The sequence below is a fragment of the Zalophus californianus genome, chromosome 9 (assembly GCF_009762305.2).
Source record: "Zalophus californianus isolate mZalCal1 chromosome 9, mZalCal1.pri.v2, whole genome shotgun sequence".
Classification (NCBI taxonomy): Eukaryota; Metazoa; Chordata; class Mammalia; order Carnivora; family Otariidae; genus Zalophus; species Zalophus californianus.
In genome coordinates this window covers 9,614,972-9,636,441 of record NC_045603.1, presented here as the reverse complement: position 1 = coordinate 9,636,441, position 21,470 = coordinate 9,614,972, and the positions used below count along the sequence as shown (strand labels likewise).

Below are 21,470 nucleotides of genomic sequence, written 5' to 3'. Positions count from 1 at the left end.
GAAGGGGCAGAGCTCAGCTTCTGAGCAGGGAAGCCCCTGCCTCTGGCTTCCTCTCTAGGGCAGGGCAGGTAGCAGGGGTGAGGACTGGAGAGCCTGCCGCCCACCCCCAGCCTCCAATGCGCGGGTTCCTCCCCAATATTTGGACTCATTCTTTCTATTCTCTGACAGCGTGGCTCTCCTTTCAGATCAGCGGGCTGCTGACAATAGGATGGGTTGGCAGGCGGGAGATTTCTGAGCTCTAGAGCCCTCCCGCCCCTCCCCCAGGTGAGGCTTAGCTGATTCTTGCTCCCACCAGAGGGAATCTGGGTGACCGCAACCCTACCTCCCCTTAGGGGCCCACCGCAAAGGGAGAGGTATTTGCAGGCTTGCAAACCTTGGCAAGCCTTTATGTAGCTCTCTGGCCTTCATGACACATTGCCAGAGAGAACCTTTGGTAGAAGAACCTTAAGATTCCCTTTCTTGGCTCTGGTATTTGAAATCGAGTAGGGTAATTACTTCTCTAAAAATCGAAAACTCTTCTGACAGCGAGGAGTGCGATCTTAATCATGTATCTTCGGAACCCAAGATAGAGTTTCCACGACAAATAAATCTACTCAGATTTTGTTTGTAAAGACAACTTCTCCTGGACTCGTTGCCTTCTGCTGCTTTCTTTGCATCAATCTGGAGACGGTGGTGGAGGGCAAGTTTGCGTTTCTTGGGAGGCAGTGTTTTCTTCTGCGGTTCACAGAGGTGTCCTGTGGTCTTTTCTTTTTTTTTTAAAGATTTTATTTATTTATTTGACAGAGAGACACAGCGAGAGAGGGAACACGAGCAGGGGGAGTGGGAGAGGGAGAAGCAGGCTTCCCGCGGAGCAGGGAGCCCCATGCGGAGCTCAATCCCAGGACCCCGGGATCACGACCAGAGCCGAAGGCAGGCCCTGAACGACTGAGCCACCCAGGCGCCCTGTCCTGTGGTCTTTAGCCAGACTGAGGTCCATCCTTCAGGCTCCCTGCTCCAGGAGGAGAAGGTGGAGTTGCATGGGGCGGGCCGTGGGACCGGTGGGCAGAGGGAGCAGAGAAGGGGTCTGGCTGCCCCAGAGATGGGAAGGGAGGGGACACAAGAGGTGAGGGAGCAGAGGAGTGGGGGGGGGCCGGAGGGGTGGAGCCGGCTCCCTGCTGGGAGCAGGTAACCCAGTGGAGGCTCTGAGAGGGGCAGGAAGAGGCCAGGGAGGGGAGAGGAGGGGGGAGGGCAGGGGAGGTGGCAGGGAGGGAGGGAGGAGCCTCACCCGGGGAATGCGCTGCAGTTTCTCAGAGAATTTCCCACTCTCCATGGCCAGACCTGGCCAGGGCTGGAAGGGGTTTCCCTTGTGGTGCTCGAAGGCGGTCCAGCAGTGCTCAAACTCTGCAGCGGGGCGGGGAGGGGGGGCCGAGAGTGGGGCTCTGGGGAGGGCCGCGGGCCACAGGGTGTCTGACTCTCAGGCACAGGCCGTGCTCCTCCCAAGCGCATCCCCATCCCCGCTCTCTCTCCTCCCCTAGCACTCCCCTGACCCCCGGGACGCTTTCTTCAGCCTGGAACCTCGGCCAGCCTGACTCCCCTTCTTCCTGGAAGCCCCACGTCTCTCTGCCGTGTCCACCCACCGTTCTCCCTCCCCTTGCGGACACCCCTGTCCTGCCCCGACGGCTCTCTTCCCGCCGACGCTGCTGTCCTGTGCCGTCCAGGCTCTAGCCTCTCCTCCGCAGGCGGCCAACAGGCCCTACCGCCAGGGACACGGCTCCTGCCCACCCCCCTGTAGCAGCGCCCCGCCCCCGCCTGGCCTCTCCCTGCCCTCTGCCCCCCCACCCCCGGGGAGGCCCACACTGACCCCTGGAGGTCATGATGGCCATGCTGGCCCCAGCCCTCTTCAGGGTGCGCAAGCCCTCGTCATAGTGTCCGCGGGTATAGAGGCAGGAGGCGAAGAGGCTCAGGCTCACGTGGCTGCTCTCCTTCAGGAACTGAGCCATGTCCTGGGCACAGTCAGTGCAGGGGCTCCAGGAGAGAAAGCAGGTGACGCTATAGTGGAGCTTCGGGTCCAGGTCCCAGGACTGGATCTGCTCCAGCAAGCGGGACTCCGCGTGGCAGGGGACCTCAGGTCCCGGGGCACTCTGAGCACAGAAGAGCAGGAAGGGCTTCTGTCATCGGCGGTGAACATGGGGGAGGGTGGGACCAGGGTGAGGCAGGGGGCTCCTGGCCTCAGGCACAAGACACAGGGGGAGCCCTTCTCAACGCGGAGATGAATGGGGGTTCCAGGGCAGTATCCCCAGGATCCGGGGTCACCACCACTGGCGGGCAAGCACACAGGAGGACAGTTTCCCAGGGGCCCGATGAGCGGTGCCGAGCACGTTGCCTTCTGCCTCTGCTCACTAGGGCTCGGCACCGCACTGCACCTGACGGGGCTTCCTTCAAACTGTTGCGATTTCATTTCTCCTGGGATTTGCAGCAAGTTTGACTTTTAAACGACTGCTTTAAAATATGATTCAACCTGACCACTGAGTTTCTGGAGCTCTCTAAATTTGCGCCCAAGAGAAGGGCCTTCGGGACCCTCACCTAGTGGGGGCCCTGCAGACAGCAGCAGAAGAGCCCCAGGAAGGGAGAGAGGAGGCCAGGTGAGCTCCAGGGTCACTGGCCGGATGCCCTGGAAGCGGGTGCTTCCTCCAGGCGGGGATCCACCCCTGTCTCCAGCCACCCCACCGAACCCCACTCCCACCCGTGCACCAGCACGTCCACAGGCTTCTCTGCTCTGGGCCTCACCCTGCGCCGAGCCCGCGGGGGATCCAACGGGCTCCCTGTGCGGAGAGGCATGGGGTAGGGGCGCCCAGCGGAGAGGTGCGCCTGAGTCGTGGGATGCATGTCATTGTCGGGACCCATGGGGCTGTGAAGATGGGTCCGACCTGTCCAGGGAAGGGTTGGCAAGCAGGCACCGGGGGCGAGTCAGGTCACTGGTGCAAGCACAGACGTGCGGGCGGAGTGGTTCGGGGACGCGGGGACCGAGGGGGCGTCCCCGGGTGATGCTGGAGTGGGGAGCAGTGCCCTTGGCAGGATCTCCAGGCAGTGGGCAGGGGTCCCGCCAGGGCCCCCGCTGGTGACCAGGGGGAGAGTCGAGAGCCAACGGAATTTGGGTTCTGTGGCCAGCAGCTGCCCCAAGCAGGGGCCAGGGAAAAAGTTGACCCCCCTGTCCAGGAGCCTTTTCCTCTGTCCTAACCCTTCCTCGGAGGCACAGCGGGTGGGAGAGGCTGAGCCCAGGCCTTGGGGTGACAGGGGCTGACGGTGCCGGGCCCTGGGACACTGTGACTGCTTTCTGACGTGTGGCTCCAAGCCAGCACCCACGGCAGAAACAGTTTCCACCTGACTCCAGGCCAAGGTGTGGCCGCTGTGGGGACCGAAGGGGAGACCCCGGGGAGACCCTCCCGGTCCACCCCGAAGCTTCTACCCTGAACGCCCCGGGATGGGGAGGCCGTGTGAGCTGCGGTCAGGCTGGGCCGGTCACCTTATTGCGCAGGATGCCCTTGTCCTGGTCCAGAGGGACCCCGGAGCCCCGATCGGGACGCTCCACCTCGTAGCAGAGGTAGGTCCTGGGCGGCTGATTATCACTGCGGAAGTTCTCGGTGAAGGTGTCCTCATCCAGTAGGTGTCTGTGGCCAAAAGGGGTGGGGGAGAGGCTGAAAGACACCGGCCTCGCCCTGGACTATCGAGAGTCCCCTTGCGGACGGATGTTTGGAATAGAAGAGAGATTTTCCATAAAAAGTGAAGAGACTTCGATCTTTGAAAATCTGAATTATTTCTTATGGGCTCCTTGCCTTTTGCTGGTTTCTTTGGATCCTCCGCCCCATGCCCCTTCCCCCTGCACCCCACACACTGGCCAGACCCACCGAGGACGGGCTTCCGCTGGCTTTGCTGGAGCCCCCCGGCCTCCCTCTGTGACCCCTTCTGGGAGCTCCCGGGGAGGTCAGCCCAATGCTCTGTCGGGTGACCCCCAGGAGCCGCCCAGGGCGCTCAGACCCTCCGCTGGGGCCTCTCCCTGTGCCCAGGGTAGGCTCTCATCCCCTCCCCTGGCCTCACCATCCCATCCCATCCCATCCCCGCTGACCTACTGCCCTGCGTGGAGGGACACCCTGGGGCCTCCCCCCCTTGACTTCACGGCTATCCCGTGCCCCGGGGTACGTCGGGGCCGACGCACGCCCGTGGGCGACGACTGCCGGAAAGAGAACACCAGAGCCCATTCTTCTTAAATCCTCATGGGATTTTCTGTAATCATGAAAATACCCCAAACCCTTTACAAAACTGAAATCGTAAAGCTAAAAGGGACCTCCTGGCCCACAGCTCAGAAGGGATTCCCCAGGCGGAAAGAGGAGGTTCCCGAGGCGATTGCAGGAAGCTCGGACGGGCACCGACCGTCAGGGACGAGCCCCCGGGAGCCCGGGGGCGGCTGGGCGTCAGCTGCCGGGGCTTGGTGGGCCTGGGACGGCCAGCAGGAAGGGGGCAACGAAGAGCAGGAGCCCCCAGGGGTCCCGGAGGAGCCCTTGAGGGAGGGGCGAGTCCCCATCAGGCAGCCCCGAGGAGGGGCGCAGGAGCCGGGGTGATGCGGGGGGGCCGGGCTTACCTGCCCCAGGCCTCTGCCCCCGCATCCACGGGTCGGCCCCTTCACCACCTCCGGCTCTGTGTCCGCCGCGTCTCGGCCTTGTCACGCCTATGCTGTCCTCTTGGGTGCTCTTCAAGGACCCGGGAGCCTTAGAAGCCATCGGAGCTCCTGGAAGCGGCTGAGCTGGCATTACTGGGACACACCCTTCCTAGACTCAGGCTACTCATGCCACCTCATGGGTGCTGACGTAGAAGGAACTTCTCTGTCAGCTGTCACATCCCTAGGTCCTCGGGGCTCAACTTAGGTTTTGGTTTCTCTGCTCTGCCAAAGGCCCTGCCCGGAAGCCTCAAGGAGCGACCGAGGGCAGAGGAGGTCCGGGGAGGGTGCGACCTCTCTGGGCAGCAGGGACCAGCAAGGCGGGAGGCGAGAGGACGGGCGTCCGGCCCCGGAGGAAGGCCCCGGTCCAGGACCCAGAGCCCCCGGAGGGCAGGCTCCTGGGCAGCCCCACCCTGAGCCCCCCTCAGCAGCCAGCAGGGGCGGGGCCTGGCCCGGGCTGCCTGGGGCCAGCTGGCCGAGACCCCTGCGCACCTGCACCTGCCGGGGAGCCGCGGGGGGGCGGGGGCCTCTGGTCTGAGAAGCCACAGCAGGGCCTTCATCTCTGGACCTGCCAAGAGAGGAGGACAGCTCAGTGCTGAGCTACCCTTAGGAGCCCACCACCCAGTGGATGACTGCAAACGGGACGTGCAGCGTTTCGCCCCCATTACCCGCAGGGGAAAATAAAGGCTCCCAGAGGGAGTGGGACTTGGCCAGGACCCCACAGGCGTGGGTGGATGTCGGGATGGGGGGATGCAGGCCTCCCACCGGGACGGCCACCTGCGCTCTTTCTGTTCACCTCCAGCCTGGAGGACTGAGGGGGAATTTGTATTCCAGCCCCGAGCAGGTCCCTGAGCCCTGGCTGGCCGGGTGTCCTCTCGGGGCTGCCCCCTCCGCCCAAATGACTCCCCCATTCCGGCTTCTCTTCGCCTCCCCCCCCCCCGCCACCAGCCCCCCGCCGTCCTGGCCCAGTGCCCACTCCCTGAGGGATGTGTCTGTCCCGGGGCTGGCTGGGCCAGCCGGGGCCTGAGTCACACCCTGGCTGCCCTCACCGAGAGCCACCGGGTTGATCACCCTCCCAGGCTGTCTAGTCTCATCCTGAGAGTGGAACCCTCAGCACCGTGTCCCCTCCTTCTCGGGTGGGCATCCCTGGTCCCGGAGAGACGGGAAGGTGTCCTCGCCGTACCTGCACCGAGGCCCCTCCCATGTCCTCCATCCTCTAGCCCTGACACGGTCTCCCGGGGGCCCAGGTGGTCTCTGGGCTGTCCTGCCTGGTGCCCATACTTCCCAGCTCCCAGCCTCCGCACACGACAGACCACACCCCCCCAGCAGTCTCCAGCCCTCCTGATCCCTGCCTGGACCGGGGCCGCAGAGGCCAGGCCTGGGCCCCTGAGGATTTCCCCACACGGTCCTCAGCTCTCGCCTTCCAGCGGGGGAGGGTGCGGCCCTGCCGCAGGCCAAGCGCTCCTCCAGGACCCCCGAAGTCTCTCCAGTCACTCACCCTGCTCCAGTGAGTGCTGCCGGTCCCCCCCACATCGTAGGGTTCCGTGCAGGGACCCCTGTGCGCCAAGCCCCGTGCTGGGCGCAGAGGATGGCTCCAGGAGCGTGGGGTCCTGCTGCACAAGCCCCTGGCCCTGGGAGGCCCTGGGAGGGCAGAGCCCTCCCCATCTGCCCCCTGCCTTCCTGGGAGGTTCCCGCAGCCAGTGCGCCAGCATCTCTCTGGGCTCAGCCTGCCTCGCTGGCTCTCCTGAGCCAAGGTGCCCCCTCAACCGTGCTGCAGCGTTTTGTGGGGAGACCAACGGGGGCTCCATGGCGGGGAGGGCACTTGGCTCCTGCCTCCCCGGGGGCAGTCTCCCTACCAGTCCAGCTCCTCTGCCAGAAGCTCTGAGGTCTCCGGTTCTGGAATGTTCCCCAGCACCCCCTCCTTCCCGGCTCCCCTGACCCGGGCCTGGCCTGATCCCCCCCCACCCCCGCACTCTGTGCCGCCTGCCTTCGGCCCTGCTGCCCCCTCTAGTGCAGGCAACACTGGCCCAGCGTGTCTCCACGTCCGGAAGTCAGTTTTGCAGTGAGCGACCAGAACGCAGGCGGAGGACGATCCTTGTCCTGGGGAGACCAGAGGGCACGTCCTGGGTCACAAGGTTTGCCCCTCTCCTGAAGCTTACGTCTTGAGTCACCGTCTGAGTCTCGGCAATGAGCGGCAGGAGCACGAGGAGACACCGCCTGGGACGTGGGTGGGCCTCCCCCCTCCGTTCTCGTGCCCCCTGTCCTCCCAAAGGACCCCCGCCCCGGCATCCTCCCACACACGCCCCCCGCCCCCCGGGGCCTGACTCCCTGGCGCAGGCAGAGGCCCAGGGCCTAGTGTGCTCCCTGGCCGGGTCTCCCCGAGGCCAGGGGACGACATGCTTTGGTAAAAGGCCACAGTAGAGCCTGGTGGTGAACTCTGGGTCCAGGAGTAGCCCTTGACACCCCTGACGTGGCCACGACCTAAAAACACGCAGGCAGCTTCCCTCAGGCCCCGAGGCCAGAAGCAAGGGGAGGGCCGACCTGTCCTCCACGGGGAATGACAGCCCCTCTGCCCCGAGTCAGCCTGCGGAACCCTGGGTGCGCGCGGGAAGAGGTCCTTCCGGGAGTCCAGCTAGCCCTCTCCCTCAAAGCGTGCGACGCTCCCGGAAGGGACGGGAGGGCCTGGGTCCCCCGTGAGAGCGGACCTGTGTCCCACCCCCCACCCCCCCGCCCCCAGACCCCGGGCAGGTGCAGGCCATGCCAGGACTGACGCTGTTCCCCTGTCAGGGAAACTGGGAACAGGGCGGTCTGCCCCGGGGAAGCGCAGCCTGGGGGCAGAGACACAGACTGAAGCCAGAGGACCCCGGGGCGGGGTGCACACACGCCGGCTCAGCCTGAGTTTCTCTGGGACTCTGGGAATGGCAGGTCCCGTTAGTGTCTGGACTCCAGGCCGCGCTGCTCTGGGTGAGGTCCCAGCCCTGCCCCCCCCCGGAGGGTGGCCTCCCGTCCGTAGAGCCAGGGGCGAGGACAGACTGCCCGCACCCAGCCCAGGATGGAGCCGTGTTCCCAGGCTGTGTCATGTCTGCTTCCCAGCGCCTCCCAGTGGTCCCTGGGCCATGGGCAACGCTCCGGGACCGGGGTCCTGGGGCATCAGGGCCCTGGGGAGACTGGGTCCTGGGGAGTTGGGGTGGGGTCTTCCTGGAGCCGACCCTCCGTAAACAGCGGGTGTGGGGGTCCTTCTCCCCGCGTGAGATGATCTGGTTGTCCCTCACCCCTGAGTGACCGTATTGCGGAGTTTTCGGTGACTAGCTTCTCGCAACAGAGGTGGGGATGCTGTCAGAGTCCAGGAAACAAAAACAAAACAAAAAAGGCGTGATTTGATGATGAGTTTCTTCCAACAACTACCCCTTGAGAAGTTTCGACACTCTGACTTTGCTCTGAACCCAGATAGGCCCCTGGGTTTGTCCGGTGGCCCTGGGGTGGTTCCTTTTTGTGCTGTCCACGCCTGTAGGAGTATCTGTGCTGTGTCCTGGGCCGGCTGGGCCGGTTCACTCGGGCACGGTATATGGGACGCCAGGTTTTTGTCATAATTGTGTGTCCTGAGGTCCCAGGGATATCCGGAGAAGGGAACCACCTAATGTGATGCACCTGCAAGGCTCACAGCCCAGCAACAGAGGCACGATGTCCAGCCTCGGTTCAGCCTGGGAGTACGACGGAGGCTGGTATGAGCCCACGCTGGCGTCCCTTTCCCTTTCTCCTTCAGCGCATTCTCCCTCCTCAGAATCCTCCTGTGTCTGCCCCTGGCTACCGGTGCTTGCTCCGGGCCTCCTCCTGGGCTGGTGTCCTGACTCTGCTCTGCACTGGGGACCCTCAGCACGGAAGAACGTGGGCCAATTGACTCATATTATTGATATTATTCACTTTACCAAGGTACACCTGCTTCAGAGAGATGCAGATACGGAGACAGGAAGACTGCGGATGCGTCCAACATACCCAGTTTCTCCCACTCTCAAGACAAACTGAACCTTGTGGGGCCCTTCCATGCCCACCTTTGAGTTCTCTGAGGAAAGCGTCTGGAGGCTGTTTCTGTTTCAGGCTCTGACAACCTGAGGTTATTCTAGAAAGCTCTAGCTGTCTCCGGCTCTGGGCCAGTGAGGGTGTGGCTCTGTTCTCTCACAGCCTCTCCTCCAAGGATAGAGACCTAGGCCTTGGGCCTGTGAGCTCCTGGATCCATTCCTGGATCTGTCCCCCCTCCCTTTCCCATGCCTACTGTTGTGCTCCGTGTGTGTGCAGACTTTGGGGGTGATGGGAGGGTCCATGTTGGGAACTAGGGATGTGGCCTCCATCCTGGGCTCTCAGAAGGGGAGGGAAATCACCAAAATGTACAGATGAAGTGTCTGGGGATTCACTCGCTGCTGAGTGAGGGTTCTCTCACGGGCTCCTGGGTGTTCTTCTCTGCCGCACAGAAATTTCCGTTTTATAGTCAGGGATGCTGTCAGAATTCGGGCCCCCGATTCCCCCATCTCAGCCCTTCGTGTTTGTCTTCTGCTATTCTCCTCCTCGAATGGAGGGCTGCTGCCTCCAGGCACCGGGTCTCATCCCAGGGCCAAAGAGAGCAGGGCCAACCTAACGCCCTGGCGTCTGCCTGGGAACTGCGGTTACCTAGTGTGAGAGTGGTCTAGGAGAGACCGCCTCATTTACGGTCCCTAGCGGTGTTTCATTTGAAGACCCCCCCTTGTCCTCCCCCTCTCTGAGCCCTCCTGCTCACCTGCCCCTTCTTCTGAGTGTCCCCCACCCAAGCCCCTTCCCCACCTCTCTCTCCAGACACTTCTTTCTGGCCCTGCTCCTGCTCTGGCCACACTGCTCACCTCTCTGCTGATGCTCCTTACCTGCAGCCCTGTCCCGACGCCACCCTCCAGGCTCCTGGGTGGACCCTCCCTCCCGTGGCCCCCCATGTGCACCTCCTGCATCCCCAGTGCCTGAGCAGCTCCCCTGTGGAGTCTCTACCGGGACGCTTTACTGTCAGAAGACCCTGGACTTCACTCTGAGCCCCAGCTTCTCCATGCTCAGGGGCCTTGGGCTTCTCCCTTGAAACACAGGGACAATTGCAATGAAGGACTGTGGGGGCTGATGTGACAGTTAAATGACAAAGCAAATGTCAAGTGCTTTAGACTGTCTGAGATCATTATTCCTCAACAAATGGTGATGTTCTTAATAGAAAAATATAGAGGGTCTTTCTTTGTTTAACAAATCACTCAATTCCCAGTGTACCCCCAGCCCCCTGGACATTCTGGCTGAGACCCTAGCAGCCCCGCCTGGCAGAGGCAGGGCGAGCAGAGCAGACACCCCTGAGATTCAGGATGGGGCCAGTTCCTGGGGAAGGAGCAGGGGAAAGGATGGGGTGTCCAGGGCTGTGCCCAGAGAGGGGGCAGGGGAGAGGAGCAACCACCAAGAGACAGAGCCACAGAGAAGGGGAGTGCTCAGAACTGAGACAGACCTAGGGCAGGGGCCGCCAGGGGGCCAAGGCTGTGGCTTAATTTCTGGGTCTGTCCCCAGCACCGGTGGCACTGCTTCCTGGCTCTGTGACCAGAGGCTTATGCTTGATTTCAGCTCGTGTTTACACCAGGCTGTCCCGGGAACTCAGGTGTCCCATATACACAAACACATGGGGGACCTGGCACACAGCTGTGCCCAGGCAGCTGCCCCGAATCAAAAGATAAACACACGCACACACAAACACACAGAGTGACATAAAAAAAGGAGCTTCCTCGGGCTTCCCCGACACACCCAGAGCATTCTCACCAAGGTAGGCAAGCTGGGGATGTCCACATTTCCCAATCAGTCGTTGTTGGAAGAAACTCATCATCAAATCACGCCTTTTTTGTTTTGTTTTTGTTTCCTGGACTCTGACAGCATCCCCACCTCTGTTGCGAGAAGCTAGTCACCGAAAACTCCGCAATACGGTCACTCAGGGGTGAGGGACAACCAGACCGTCTCACGCGGGGAGAAGGACCCCCACACCCGCTGTTTACGGAGGGTCGGCTCCAGGAAGACCCCACCCCAACTCCCCAGGGCCCGGTCTCCCCAGGGCCCTGATTCCCCGGGACCCCGGTCCCGGAGCGTTGCCCATGGCCCAGGGACCACTGGGAGGCGCTGGGAAGCGGACATGACACAGCCTGGGAACACGGCTCCATCCTGGGCTGGGCGCGGGCAGTCTGTCCTCGCCCCTGGCTCTACGGAGGGGAGGCCACCCTACGGGGGGGTGGGCAGGGCTGGGACCTCACCCAGAGCAGCGCGGCCTGGAGTCCAGACACTAACGGGACCTGCCATTCCCAGAGTCCCAGAGAAACTCAGGCTGAGCCGGCGTGTGTGCACCCCGCCCCGGGGTCCTCTGGCTTCAGTCTGTGTCTCTGCCCCCAGGCTGCGCTTCCCCGGGGCAGACCGCCCTGTTCCCAGTTTCCCTGACAGGGGAACAGCGTCAGTCCTGGCATGGCCTGCACCTGCCCGGGGTCTGGGGGCGGGGGGGGTGGGGGGTGGGACACAGATCCGCTCTCACGGGGGACCCAGGCCCTCCCGTCCCTTCTGGGAGCGTCGCACGCTTTGAGGGAGAGGGCTAGCTGGACTCCCGGAAGGACCTCTTCCCGCGCGCACCCAGGGTCCCGCAGGCTGACTCGGGGCAGAGGGGCTGTCATTCCCCGTGGAGGACAGGTCGGCCCTCCCCTTGCTTCTGGCCTCGGGGCCTGAGGGAAGCTGCCTGCGTGTTTTTAGGTCGTGGCCACGTCAGGGGTGTCAAGGGCTACTCCTGGACCCAGAGTTCACCACCAGGCTCTACTGTGGCCTTTTACCAAAGCATGTCGTCCCCTGGCCTCGGGGAGACCCGGCCAGGGAGCACACTAGGCCCTGGGCCTCTGCCTGCGCCAGGGAGTCAGGCCCCGGGGGGCGGGGGGCGTGTGTGGGAGGATGCCGGGGCGGGGGTCCTTTGGGAGGACAGGGGGCACGAGAACGGAGGGGGGAGGCCCACCCACGTCCCAGGCGGTGTCTCCTCGTGCTCCTGCCGCTCATTGCCGAGACTCAGACGGTGACTCAAGACGTAAGCTTCAGGAGAGGGGCAAAACCTTGTGACCCAGGACGTGCCCTCTGGTCTCCCCAGGACAAGGATCGTCCTCCGCCTGCGTTCTGGTCGCTCACTGCAAAACTGACTTCCGGACGTGGAGACACGCTGGGCCAGTGTTGCCTGCACTAGAGGGGCAGCAGGGCCGTAGGCAGGCGGCACAGAGTGCGGGGGGATCAGGCCAGGCCCGGGTCAGGGGAGCCGTGAAGGAGGGGGTGCCGGGGAACATTCCAGAACCAGAGACCTCAGAGCTTCTGGCAGAGGAGCTGGACTGGTAGGGAGACCGCCCCCGGGGAGGCAGGAGCCAAATGCCCTCCCCGCCATGGAGCCCCCGTTGGTCTCCCCACAAAACGCTGCAGCACGGTTGAGGGGGCACCTTGGCTCAAGAGAGCCAGCGAGGCAGGCTGAGCCCAGAGAGATGCTGGCGCGCTGGCTGCGGGAACCTCCCGGGAAGGCAGGGGGCAGATGGGGAGGGCTCTGCCCTCCCAGGGCCTCCCAGGGCCAGGGGCTTGTGCAGCAGGACCCCACGCTCCTGGAGCCATCCTCTGCGCCCAGCATGGGGCTTGGCGCACGGGGTCCCTGCACGGAACCCTACGATGTGGGGGGGACCGGCAGCACTCACTGGAGCAGGGTGAGTGACTGGAGAGACATCGGGGGTCCTGGAGGAGCGCTTGGCCTGCGGCAGGGCCGCACCCTCCCCCGCTGGAAGGCGAGAGCTGAGGACCGTGTGGGGAAATCCTCAGGGGCCCAGGCCTGGCCTCTGCGGCCCCGGTCCAGGCAGGGATCAGGAGGGCTGGAGACTGCTGGGGGGGTGTGGTCTGTCGTGTGCGGAGGCTGGGAGCTGGGAAGTATGGGCACCAGGCAGGACAGCCCAGAGACCACCTGGGCCCCCGGGAGACCGTGTCAGGGCTAGAGGATGGAGGACATGGGAGGGGCCTCGGTGCAGGTACGGCGAGGACACCTTCCCGTCTCTCCGGGACCAGGGATGCCCACCCGAGAAGGAGGGGACACGGTGCTGAGGGTTCCACTCTCAGGATGAGACTAGACAGCCTGGGAGGGTGATCAACCCGGTGGCTCTCGGTGAGGGCAGCCAGGGTGTGACTCAGGCCCCGGCTGGCCCAGCCAGCCCCGGGACAGACACATCCCTCAGGGAGTGGGCACTGGGCCAGGACGGCGGGGGGCTGGTGGCGGGAGGGGGGAGGCGAAGAGAAGCCGGAATGGGGGAGTCATTTGGGCGGAGGGGGCAGCCCCGAGAGGACACCCGGCCAGCCAGGGCTCAGGGACCTGCTCGGGGCTGGAATACAAATTCCCCCTCAGTCCTCCAGGCTGGAGGTGAACAGAAAGAGCGCAGGTGGCCGTCCCGGTGGGAGGCCTGCATCCCCCCATCCCGACATCCATCCACGCCTGTGGGGTCCTGGCCAAGTCCCACTCCCTCTGGGAGCCTTTCTTTTCCCCTGCGGGTAATGGGGGTGAAACGCTGCACGTCCCGTTTGCAGTCATCCACTGGGTGGTGGGCTCCTAAGGGTGGCTCAGCACGTGTCTGTCCTCCTCTCTTGGCAGGTCCAGGGATGAAGGCCCTGCTGTGGCTTCTCAGACCAGAGGCCCCCGCCCCCCCGCAGCTCCCCGGCGGGTGCAGGTGCGCAGGGGTCTCGGCCAGCTGGCCCCAGGCAGCCCTGCTGGCTGCTGAGGGGGGCTCAGGGTGGGGCTGCCCAGGAGCCTGCCCTCCGGGGGCTCTGGGTCCTGGACCGGGGCCTTCCTCCGGGGCCGGACGCCCGTCCTCTCGCCTCCCGCCTTGCTGGTCCCTGCTGCCCAGAGAGGTCGCACCCTCCCCGGACCTCCTCTGCCCTCGGTCGCTCCTTGAGGCTTCCGGGCAGGGCCTTTGGCAGAGCAGAGAAACCAAAACCTAAGTTGAGCCCCGAGGACCTAGGGATGTGACAGCTGACAGAGAAGTTCCTTCTACGTCAGCACCCATGAGGTGGCATGAGTAGCCTGAGTCTAGGAAGGGTGTGTCCCAGTAATGCCAGCTCAGCCGCTTCCAGGAGCTCCGATGGCTTCTAAGGCTCCCGGGTCCTTGAAGAGCACCCAAGAGGACAGCATAGGCGTGACAAGGCCGAGACGCGGCGGACACAGAGCCGGAGGTGGTGAAGGGGCCGACCCGTGGATGCGGGGGCAGGGGCCTGGGGCAGGTAAGCCCGGCCCCCCCGCATCACCCCGGCTCCTGCGCCCCTCCTCGGGGCTGCCTGATGGGGACTCGCCCCTCCCTCAAGGGCTCCTCCGGGACCCCTGGGGGCTCCTGCTCTTCGTTGCCCCCTTCCTGCCGGCCGTCCCAGGCCCACCAAGCCCTGGCAGCTGATGCCCAGCCGCCCCCGGGCGCCCGGGGGCTCATCCCTGACGGTCGGTGCCCGTCCGGGGCTTCCTGCAATCGCCTCGGGAACCTCCTCTTTCCGCCTGGGGAATCCCTTCTGAGCTGTGGGCCAGGAGGTCCCTTTTAGCTTTACGATTTCAGTTTTGTAAAGGGTTTGGGGTATTTTCATGATTACAGAAAATCCCATGAGGATTTAAGAAGAATGGGCTCTGGTGTTCTCTTTCCGGCAGTCGTCGCCCACGGGCGTGCGTCGGCCCCGACGTACCCCGGGGCACGGGATAGCCGTGAAGTCAAGGGGGGGAGGCCCCAGGGTGTCCCTCCACGCAGGGCAGTAGGTCAGCGGGGATGGGATGGGATGGGATGGTGAGGCCAGGGGAGGGGATGAGAGCCTACCCTGGGCACAGGGAGAGGCCCCAGCGGAGGGTCTGAGCGCCCTGGGCGGCTCCTGGGGGTCACCCGACAGAGCATTGGGCTGACCTCCCCGGGAGCTCCCAGAAGGGGTCACAGAGGGAGGCCGGGGGGCTCCAGCAAAGCCAGCGGAAGCCCGTCCTCGGTGGGTCTGGCCAGTGTGTGGGGTGCAGGGGGAAGGGGCATGGGGCGGAGGATCCAAAGAAACCAGCAAAAGGCAAGGAGCCCATAAGAAATAATTCAGATTTTCAAAGATCGAAGTCTCTTCACTTTTTATGGAAAATCTCTCTTCTATTCCAAACATCCGTCCGCAAGGGGACTCTCGATAGTCCAGGGCGAGGCCGGTGTCTTTCAGCCTCTCCCCCACCCCTTTTGGCCACAGACACCTACTGGATGAGGACACCTTCACCGAGAACTTCCGCAGTGATAATCGGCCGCCCAGGACCTACCTCTGCTACGAGGTGGAGCGTCCCGATCGGGGCTCCGGGGTCCCTCTGGACCAGGACAAGGGCATCCTGCGCAATAAGGTGACCGGCCCAGCCTGACCGCAGCTCACACGGCCTCCCCATCCCGGGGCGTTCAGCGTAGAAGCTTCGGGGTGGACCGGGAGGGTCTCCCCGGGGTCTCCCCTTCGGTCCCCACAGCGGCCACACCTTGGCCTGGAGTCAGGTGGAAACTGTTTCTGCCGTGGGTGCTGGCTCGGAGCCACACGTCAGAAAGCAGTCACAGTGTCCCAGGGCCCGGCACCGTCAGCCCCTGTCACCCCAAGGCCTGGGCTCAGCCTCTCCCACCCGCTGTGCCTCCGAGGAAGGGTTAGGACAGAGGAAAAGGCTCCTGGACAGGGGGGTCAACTTTTTCCCTGGCCCCTGCTTGGGGCAGCTGCTGGCCACAGAACCCAAATTCCGTTGGCTCTCGACTCTCCCCCTGGTCACCAGCGGGGGCCCTGGCGGGACCCCTGCCCACTGCCTGGAGATCCTGCCAAGGGCACTGCTCCCCACTCCAGCATCACCCGGGGACGCCCCCTCGGTCCCCGCGTCCCCAAACCACTCCGCCCACACGTCTGTGCTTGCACCAGTGACCTGACTCGCCCCCGGTGCCTGCTTGCCAACCCTTCCCTGGACAGGTCGGACCCATCTTCACAGCCCCATGGGTCCCGACAATGACATGCATCCCACGACTCAGGCGCACCTCTCCGCTGGGCGCCCCTACCCCATGCCTCTCCGCACAGGGAGCCCGTTGGATCCCCCGCGGGCTCGGCGCAGGGTGAGGCCCAGAGCAGAGAAGCCTGTGGACGTGCTGGTGCACGGGTGGGAGTGGGGTTCGGTGGGGTGGCTGGAGACAGGGGTGGATCCCCGCCTGGAGGAAGCACCCGCTTCCAGGGCATCCGGCCAGTGACCCTGGAGCTCACCTGGCCTCCTCTCTCCCTTCCTGGGGCTCTTCTGCTGCTGTCTGCAGGGCCCCCACTAGGTGAGGGTCCCGAAGGCCCTTCTCTTGGGCGCAAATTTAGAGAGCTCCAGAAACTCAGTGGTCAGGTTGAATCATATTTTAAAGCAGTCGTTTAAAAGTCAAACTTGCTGCAAATCCCAGGAGAAATGAAATCGCAACAGTTTGAAGGAAGCCCCGTCAGGTGCAGTGCGGTGCCGAGCCCTAGTGAGCAGAGGCAGAAGGCAACGTGCTCGGCACCGCTCATCGGGCCCCTGGGAAACTGTCCTCCTGTGTGCTTGCCCGCCAGTGGTGGTGACCCCGGATCCTGGGGATACTGCCCTGGAACCCCCATTCATCTCCGCGCTGAGAAGGGCTCCCCCTGTGTCTTGTGCCTGAGGCCAGGAGCCCCCTGCCTCACCCTGGTCCCACCCTCCCCCATGTTCACCGCCGATGACAGAAGCCCTTCCTGCTCTTCTGTGCTCAGAGTGCCCCGGGACCTGAGGTCCCCTGCCACGCGGAGTCCCGCTTGCTGGAGCAGATCCAGTCCTGGGACCTGGGCCCGAAGCTCCACTATAGGGTCACCTGCTTTCTCTCCTGGAGCCCCTGCACTGACTGTGCCCAGGACATGGCTCAGTTCCTGAAGGAGAGCAGCCACGTGAGCCTGAGCCTCTTCGCCTCCCGCCTCTATACCCGCGGACACTATGACGAGGGCTTGCGCACCCTGAAGAGGGCTGGGGCCAGCATGGCCATCATGACCTCCAGGGGTCAGTGTGGGCCTCCCCGGGGGTGGGGGGGCAGAGGGCAGGGAGAGGCCAGGCGGGGGCGGGGCGCTGCTACAGGGGGGTGGGCAGGAGCCGTGTCCCTGGCGGTAGGGCCTGTTGGCCGCCTGCGGAGGAGAGGCTAGAGCCTGGACGGCACAGGACAGCAGCGTCGGCGGGAAGAGAGCCGTCGGGGCAGGACAGGGGTGTCCGCAAGGGGAGGGAGAATGGTGGGTGGACACGGCAGAGAGACGTGGGGCTTCCAGGAAGAAGGGGAGTCAGGCTGGCTGAGGTTCCAGGCTGAAGAAAGCGTCCCGGGGGTCAGGGGAGTGCTAGGGGAGGAGAGAGAGCGGGGATGGGGATGCGCTTGGGAGGAGCACGGCCTGTGCCTGAGAGTCAGACACCCTGTGGCCCGCGGCCCTCCCCAGAGCCCGGCTCTCGGCCCCCCCCTCCCCGCCCCGCTGCAGAGTTTGAGCACTGCTGGACCGCCTTCGAGCACCACAAGGGAAACCCCTTCCAGCCCTGGCCAGGTCTGGCCATGGAGAGTGGGAAATTCTCTGAGAAACTGCAGCGCATTCCCCGGGTGAGGCTCCTCCCTCCCTCCCTGCCACCTCCCCTGCCCTCCCCCCTCCTCTCCCCTCCCTGGCCTCTTCCTGCCCCTCTCAGAGCCTCCACTGGGTTACCTGCTCCCAGCAGGGAGCCGGCTCCACCCCTCCGCCCCCCCCCCCACTCCTCTGCTCCCTCACCTCTTGTGTCCCCTCCCTTCCCATCTCTGGGGCAGCCAGACCCCTTCTCTGCTCCCTCTGCCCACCGGTCCCACGGCCCGCCCCATGCAACTCCACCTTCTCCTCCTGGAGCAGGGAGCCTGAAGGATGGACCTCAGTCTGGCTAAAGACCACAGGACAGGGCGCCTGGGTGGCTCAGTCGTTCAGGGCCTGCCTTCGGCTCTGGTCGTGATCCCGGGGTCCTGGGATTGAGCTCCGCATGGGGCTCCCTGCTCCGCGGGAAGCCTGCTTCTCCCTCTCCCACTCCCCCTGCTCGTGTTCCCTCTCTCGCTGTGTCTCTCTGTCAAATAAATAAATAAAATCTTTAAAAAAAAAAAAAAAGACCACAGGACACCTCTGTGAACCGCAGAAGAAAACACTGCCTCCCAAGAAACGCAAACTTGCCCTCCACCACCGTCTCCAGATTGATGCAAAGAAAGCAGCAGAAGGCAACGAGTCCAGGAGAAGTTGTCTTTACAAACAAAATCTGAGTAGATTTATTTGTCGTGGAAACTCTATCTTGGGTTCCGAAGATACATGATTAAGATCGCACTCCTCGCTGTCAGAAGAGTTTTCGATTTTTAGAGAAGTAATTACCCTACTCGATTTCAAATACCAGAGCCATGAAAGGGAATCTTAAGGTTCTTCTACCAAAGGTTCTCTCTGGCAATGTGTCATGAAGGCCAGAGAGCTACATAAAGGCTTGCCAAGGTTTGCAAGCCTGCAAATACCTCTCCCTTTGCGGTGGGCCCCTAAGGGGAGGTAGGGTTGCGGTCACCCAGATTCCCTCTGGTGGGAGCAAGAATCAGCTAAGCCTCACCTGGGGGAGGGGCGGGAGGGCTCTAGAGCTCAGGAACCTCCCGCCTGCCAACCCATCCTATTGTCAGCAGCCCGCTGATCTGAAAGGAGAGCCACGCTGTCAGAGAATAGAAAGAATGAGTCCAAATATTGGGGAGGAACCCGCGCATTGGAGGCTGGGGGTGGGCGGCAGGCTCTCCAGTCCTCACCCCTGCTACCTGCCCTGCCCTAGAGAGGAAGCCAGAGGCAGGGGCTTCCCTGCTCAGAAGCTGAGCTCTGCCCCTTCATGACCCAGGGCCCCGGGGACAGAGCCCCCGGGTCAGGGTCAGGGCCCACACAGGACCAGCTGCAGGGCCGGATGCCCCACAGGCCTGGCCCCGCCCCCGCGCTCCTCTCTGTGGAGGCCACACCCCCTGAGTGGGGCCCTGGCAGCCGGTGGGTCTGCACAGGCCTTCCTGAGGCCCAGTGCAACGCCCCGGTCCCTCCTCACAGATTTCTGCGGCCCTGTCAGGGCCCAAGGGGTGTCCCAGCCTCACACAGTGAGTGTAAGGGGCTGGGGAGAGGCATCATTCGGGTTGAGACAAGGGAGGGACGGGGAGGGAGGCCTAGAGCACCGTGGGCCAGCGGGCAGGACTGGGGCTCCGTCGTCGTCGGGGAGGGCAGGCACCCCAAAGGGGAGGAGCTGGGGGAGCGAAGTGACCCAGAGAGAGGGTAGAAAGCAGAGGACAGGGGCACCCCGGGGGCCCAGGGCTGCCGTGGAGGCCGAAGGACGGGGCGCTGGGGGAGCGGGGCTGCCAGCCAGGGAGGGCCGCCCCCAGGGGGTGGACTTAGGGGCCCTATCCCAGGAGGCAGGAGGGGAGGGAGCTGCCCCCCCATCCTGGCCCCTGCTCCCCGGCTCCCCTCCACGTGCCTGTCTTCTCCTGCTGGGCTCCCGGGGCCCCAGTGGCAGCCTGCCCCCCGCACAGCACCTCCTGCAGCCTGCGTGGCTCACTCCTGGGGGAAGAGAGAAGGGGGACAGACCCCACAGCTTCGGAGCCTGTGCGTCCTTCAGTGGACAAGAGCTGTGTCCTTCCCCGGACGGGGGCAGACGGGAGACCCCAGAAGCACGGTTCCCACTGGGGACCTGGACCACACTGAGAGCAGTAGGGGCTGACCGGGGGCTGTGGGACCGGTCAGTGTCGAGGGCTTAGGACAAGGTGGGACAGGGCTGTGCGTCCACACAGGATGAGGCTGGTGCAGGACAGAGGGGATGTCTCTGCTTCCGGGGATCCCTCAGTCCACAAATCCGCCCCTGTCCTGCCCGTTCTGGCCCCCAGCTTGAGCAGCCAGGGGCTGGGAGGCCGTGCTGGGCGGGCAGCGTTGGGGCCTCGCCAGAGTGGTTCCGTGGTAAGGATAGAGGTTTATGCGATTTTACAAGCAACATCCTAATCTCAGATGCGATGTTCAAAAGCCAAAAGCAAGGGGCTCCTTTTTAGGGGAAGATGAAGTTATACAGGCTCCTCCAGGAAACATTACTTTTCGGAAAGGAAGGCCACTTGTCCTGTATTTTCACAGACGGTACTTTCCCAACCATCTAAGTCACTCCCCTGTCACATTATAAGCCCACCATTCACATGCTTTCTCAATCGTTTATTTAAATAAAGCTTTAAGTAGGACGCCACGTGAGCACCCAGTGCCCACACCCGACTTAAGAAAGAGACACAAGACAGCCGGCCTGGCCCCCGTGCCCCCCGTGCCCCCCGTTTCCTGCTGGCCCGTAAGGTTCGGGAAAACCTGTCACCGCTGACTTCCAGCTCAGACTCAGGAGGGGCAAGGGAGTCGAGGGAGGAAGACAGGCACAGCCCTGGGAGCGGGCCGGCCTCTGGCCCGCAGGGCGTCCGCTGCCCCGCACCTGAAACCAGACTGTGCCCACAGCTGCAGGCCTGCTTCCCAACCCCCGGCCCCAGCATGTCATACTCGTTCCCCCAAGTCTGGAACATGTCATAAAAGGAACGCATACTCTTCAAATACTGGGAGGACGGCATCCATATTCAAAAGGATGAGTCATACCCAATCTTCTGTGTGCGGAGAAGCCTTGATTCGCTTGAGCCAAACGATCCTCTAATGGAGCACACTGAGGTTCTTTCCAAATGTTTGGTATTCTCAAGAAGGCTGCGGCGCTGAGTTTTATAGATGCTCTGGCATTTTGGACAGATGGTGGGAGGAAATCCCCAAAGACTGGATGCTGAAGCTTCGGTGCGCTTGGACAGACTTTCCTGTGACAACCTGCTTGGAGCTCCTCTCCCACTGGAGGCTGTGAGAGGCGCCTGGTGACACCCCCCACCCCAGGCGCTCCTGCGTCTGGGGTGTCCTGCCAGGGGAGGAACAGGACCAGCCGGCGGCCTGGGAGCAGATCAGCCCCAAACCAAGCCCGGCCACTATTCTGGAACAAACTCCCTGTGTTCCTGAGCTCGCGTCACTCTGGAGGAAGGCCCCACCTGCCACAGCTGGGCTCAGCAGAGTCACCCAGTTAGAGGGTCCCATGTTGGCCACGTAAAGCTGCTCCCTAAAGGAGAAGGGGTTCAGGTTGGGACCCGTGGGGTCAGGGGCCACGGGCAGGGGAGAAGCCCAGTGGCCAGGGGGACAGAGGATCAGCGACCTGGGCCGGGGGCCCTGGGGACAGTCATCACACATAGGGGGCCTGAGGGAGGGAGCAGGCAGCCTCTGGGTCTCAGGGGTGACCATGTCCCCAACCCGCACAGAGGAAAGCATGAGATGTGCCCACAGGGACCAGCTGAATTCAGGGCTGGGCTGCCCAGGGGCCACCAGCAAAGGTCACAAAAAGCTTCCCAGGCTGGTCCCAGTGGTTGGAGACACAGAGACAAAAAAGCACCTGCCTGGACCCCAGAAAGCCCTCTGTCCCTTCCCTTTTCCTGCCTCCGGTAGCCAGATGCCCCCGGAAGACTTTGTCTTTCTCGGACAGGCGGCGGGTGGCCCCAGGCTTACCGACGTTACCATCTGGTGCAACTGGCCAGTGACGCCCGTCTGGCTTCACAACCGTGTTCTTCGCAGTCAGGCCCCGGGCAGGGACGTGCGGGGAGAGGAGTGCGGCTGTCGGAGGGCTCTTCTCAACCCCGCCCCTGTCCTCCCAGCATGTGTAGCGCAGAGGGCC

The 21,470-nt window shown here is 63.6% G+C and overlaps 1 protein-coding gene across 1 annotated transcript in view; it reads left to right on the top strand.

The window, feature by feature from the left end:
* Positions 1 to 12,717: 12,717 nt before the first annotated feature.
* The window catches only part of APOBEC3B (apolipoprotein B mRNA editing enzyme catalytic subunit 3B), a 28,513-nt gene continuing 19,760 nt past the window's right edge, over positions 12,718 to 21,470 (top strand). Inside the window, exons 1-6 of the mRNA XM_027592360.2 lie at positions 12,718 to 12,747; positions 14,132 to 14,199; positions 14,957 to 15,101; positions 16,484 to 16,763; positions 17,225 to 17,340; positions 19,636 to 19,705. Coding sequence (XP_027448161.2) covers positions 12,718 to 12,747; positions 14,132 to 14,199; positions 14,957 to 15,101; positions 16,484 to 16,763; positions 17,225 to 17,340; positions 19,636 to 19,705 — 709 coding nt within the window. The remainder of the gene's footprint in view (positions 12,748 to 14,131; positions 14,200 to 14,956; positions 15,102 to 16,483; positions 16,764 to 17,224; positions 17,341 to 19,635; positions 19,706 to 21,470) is intronic.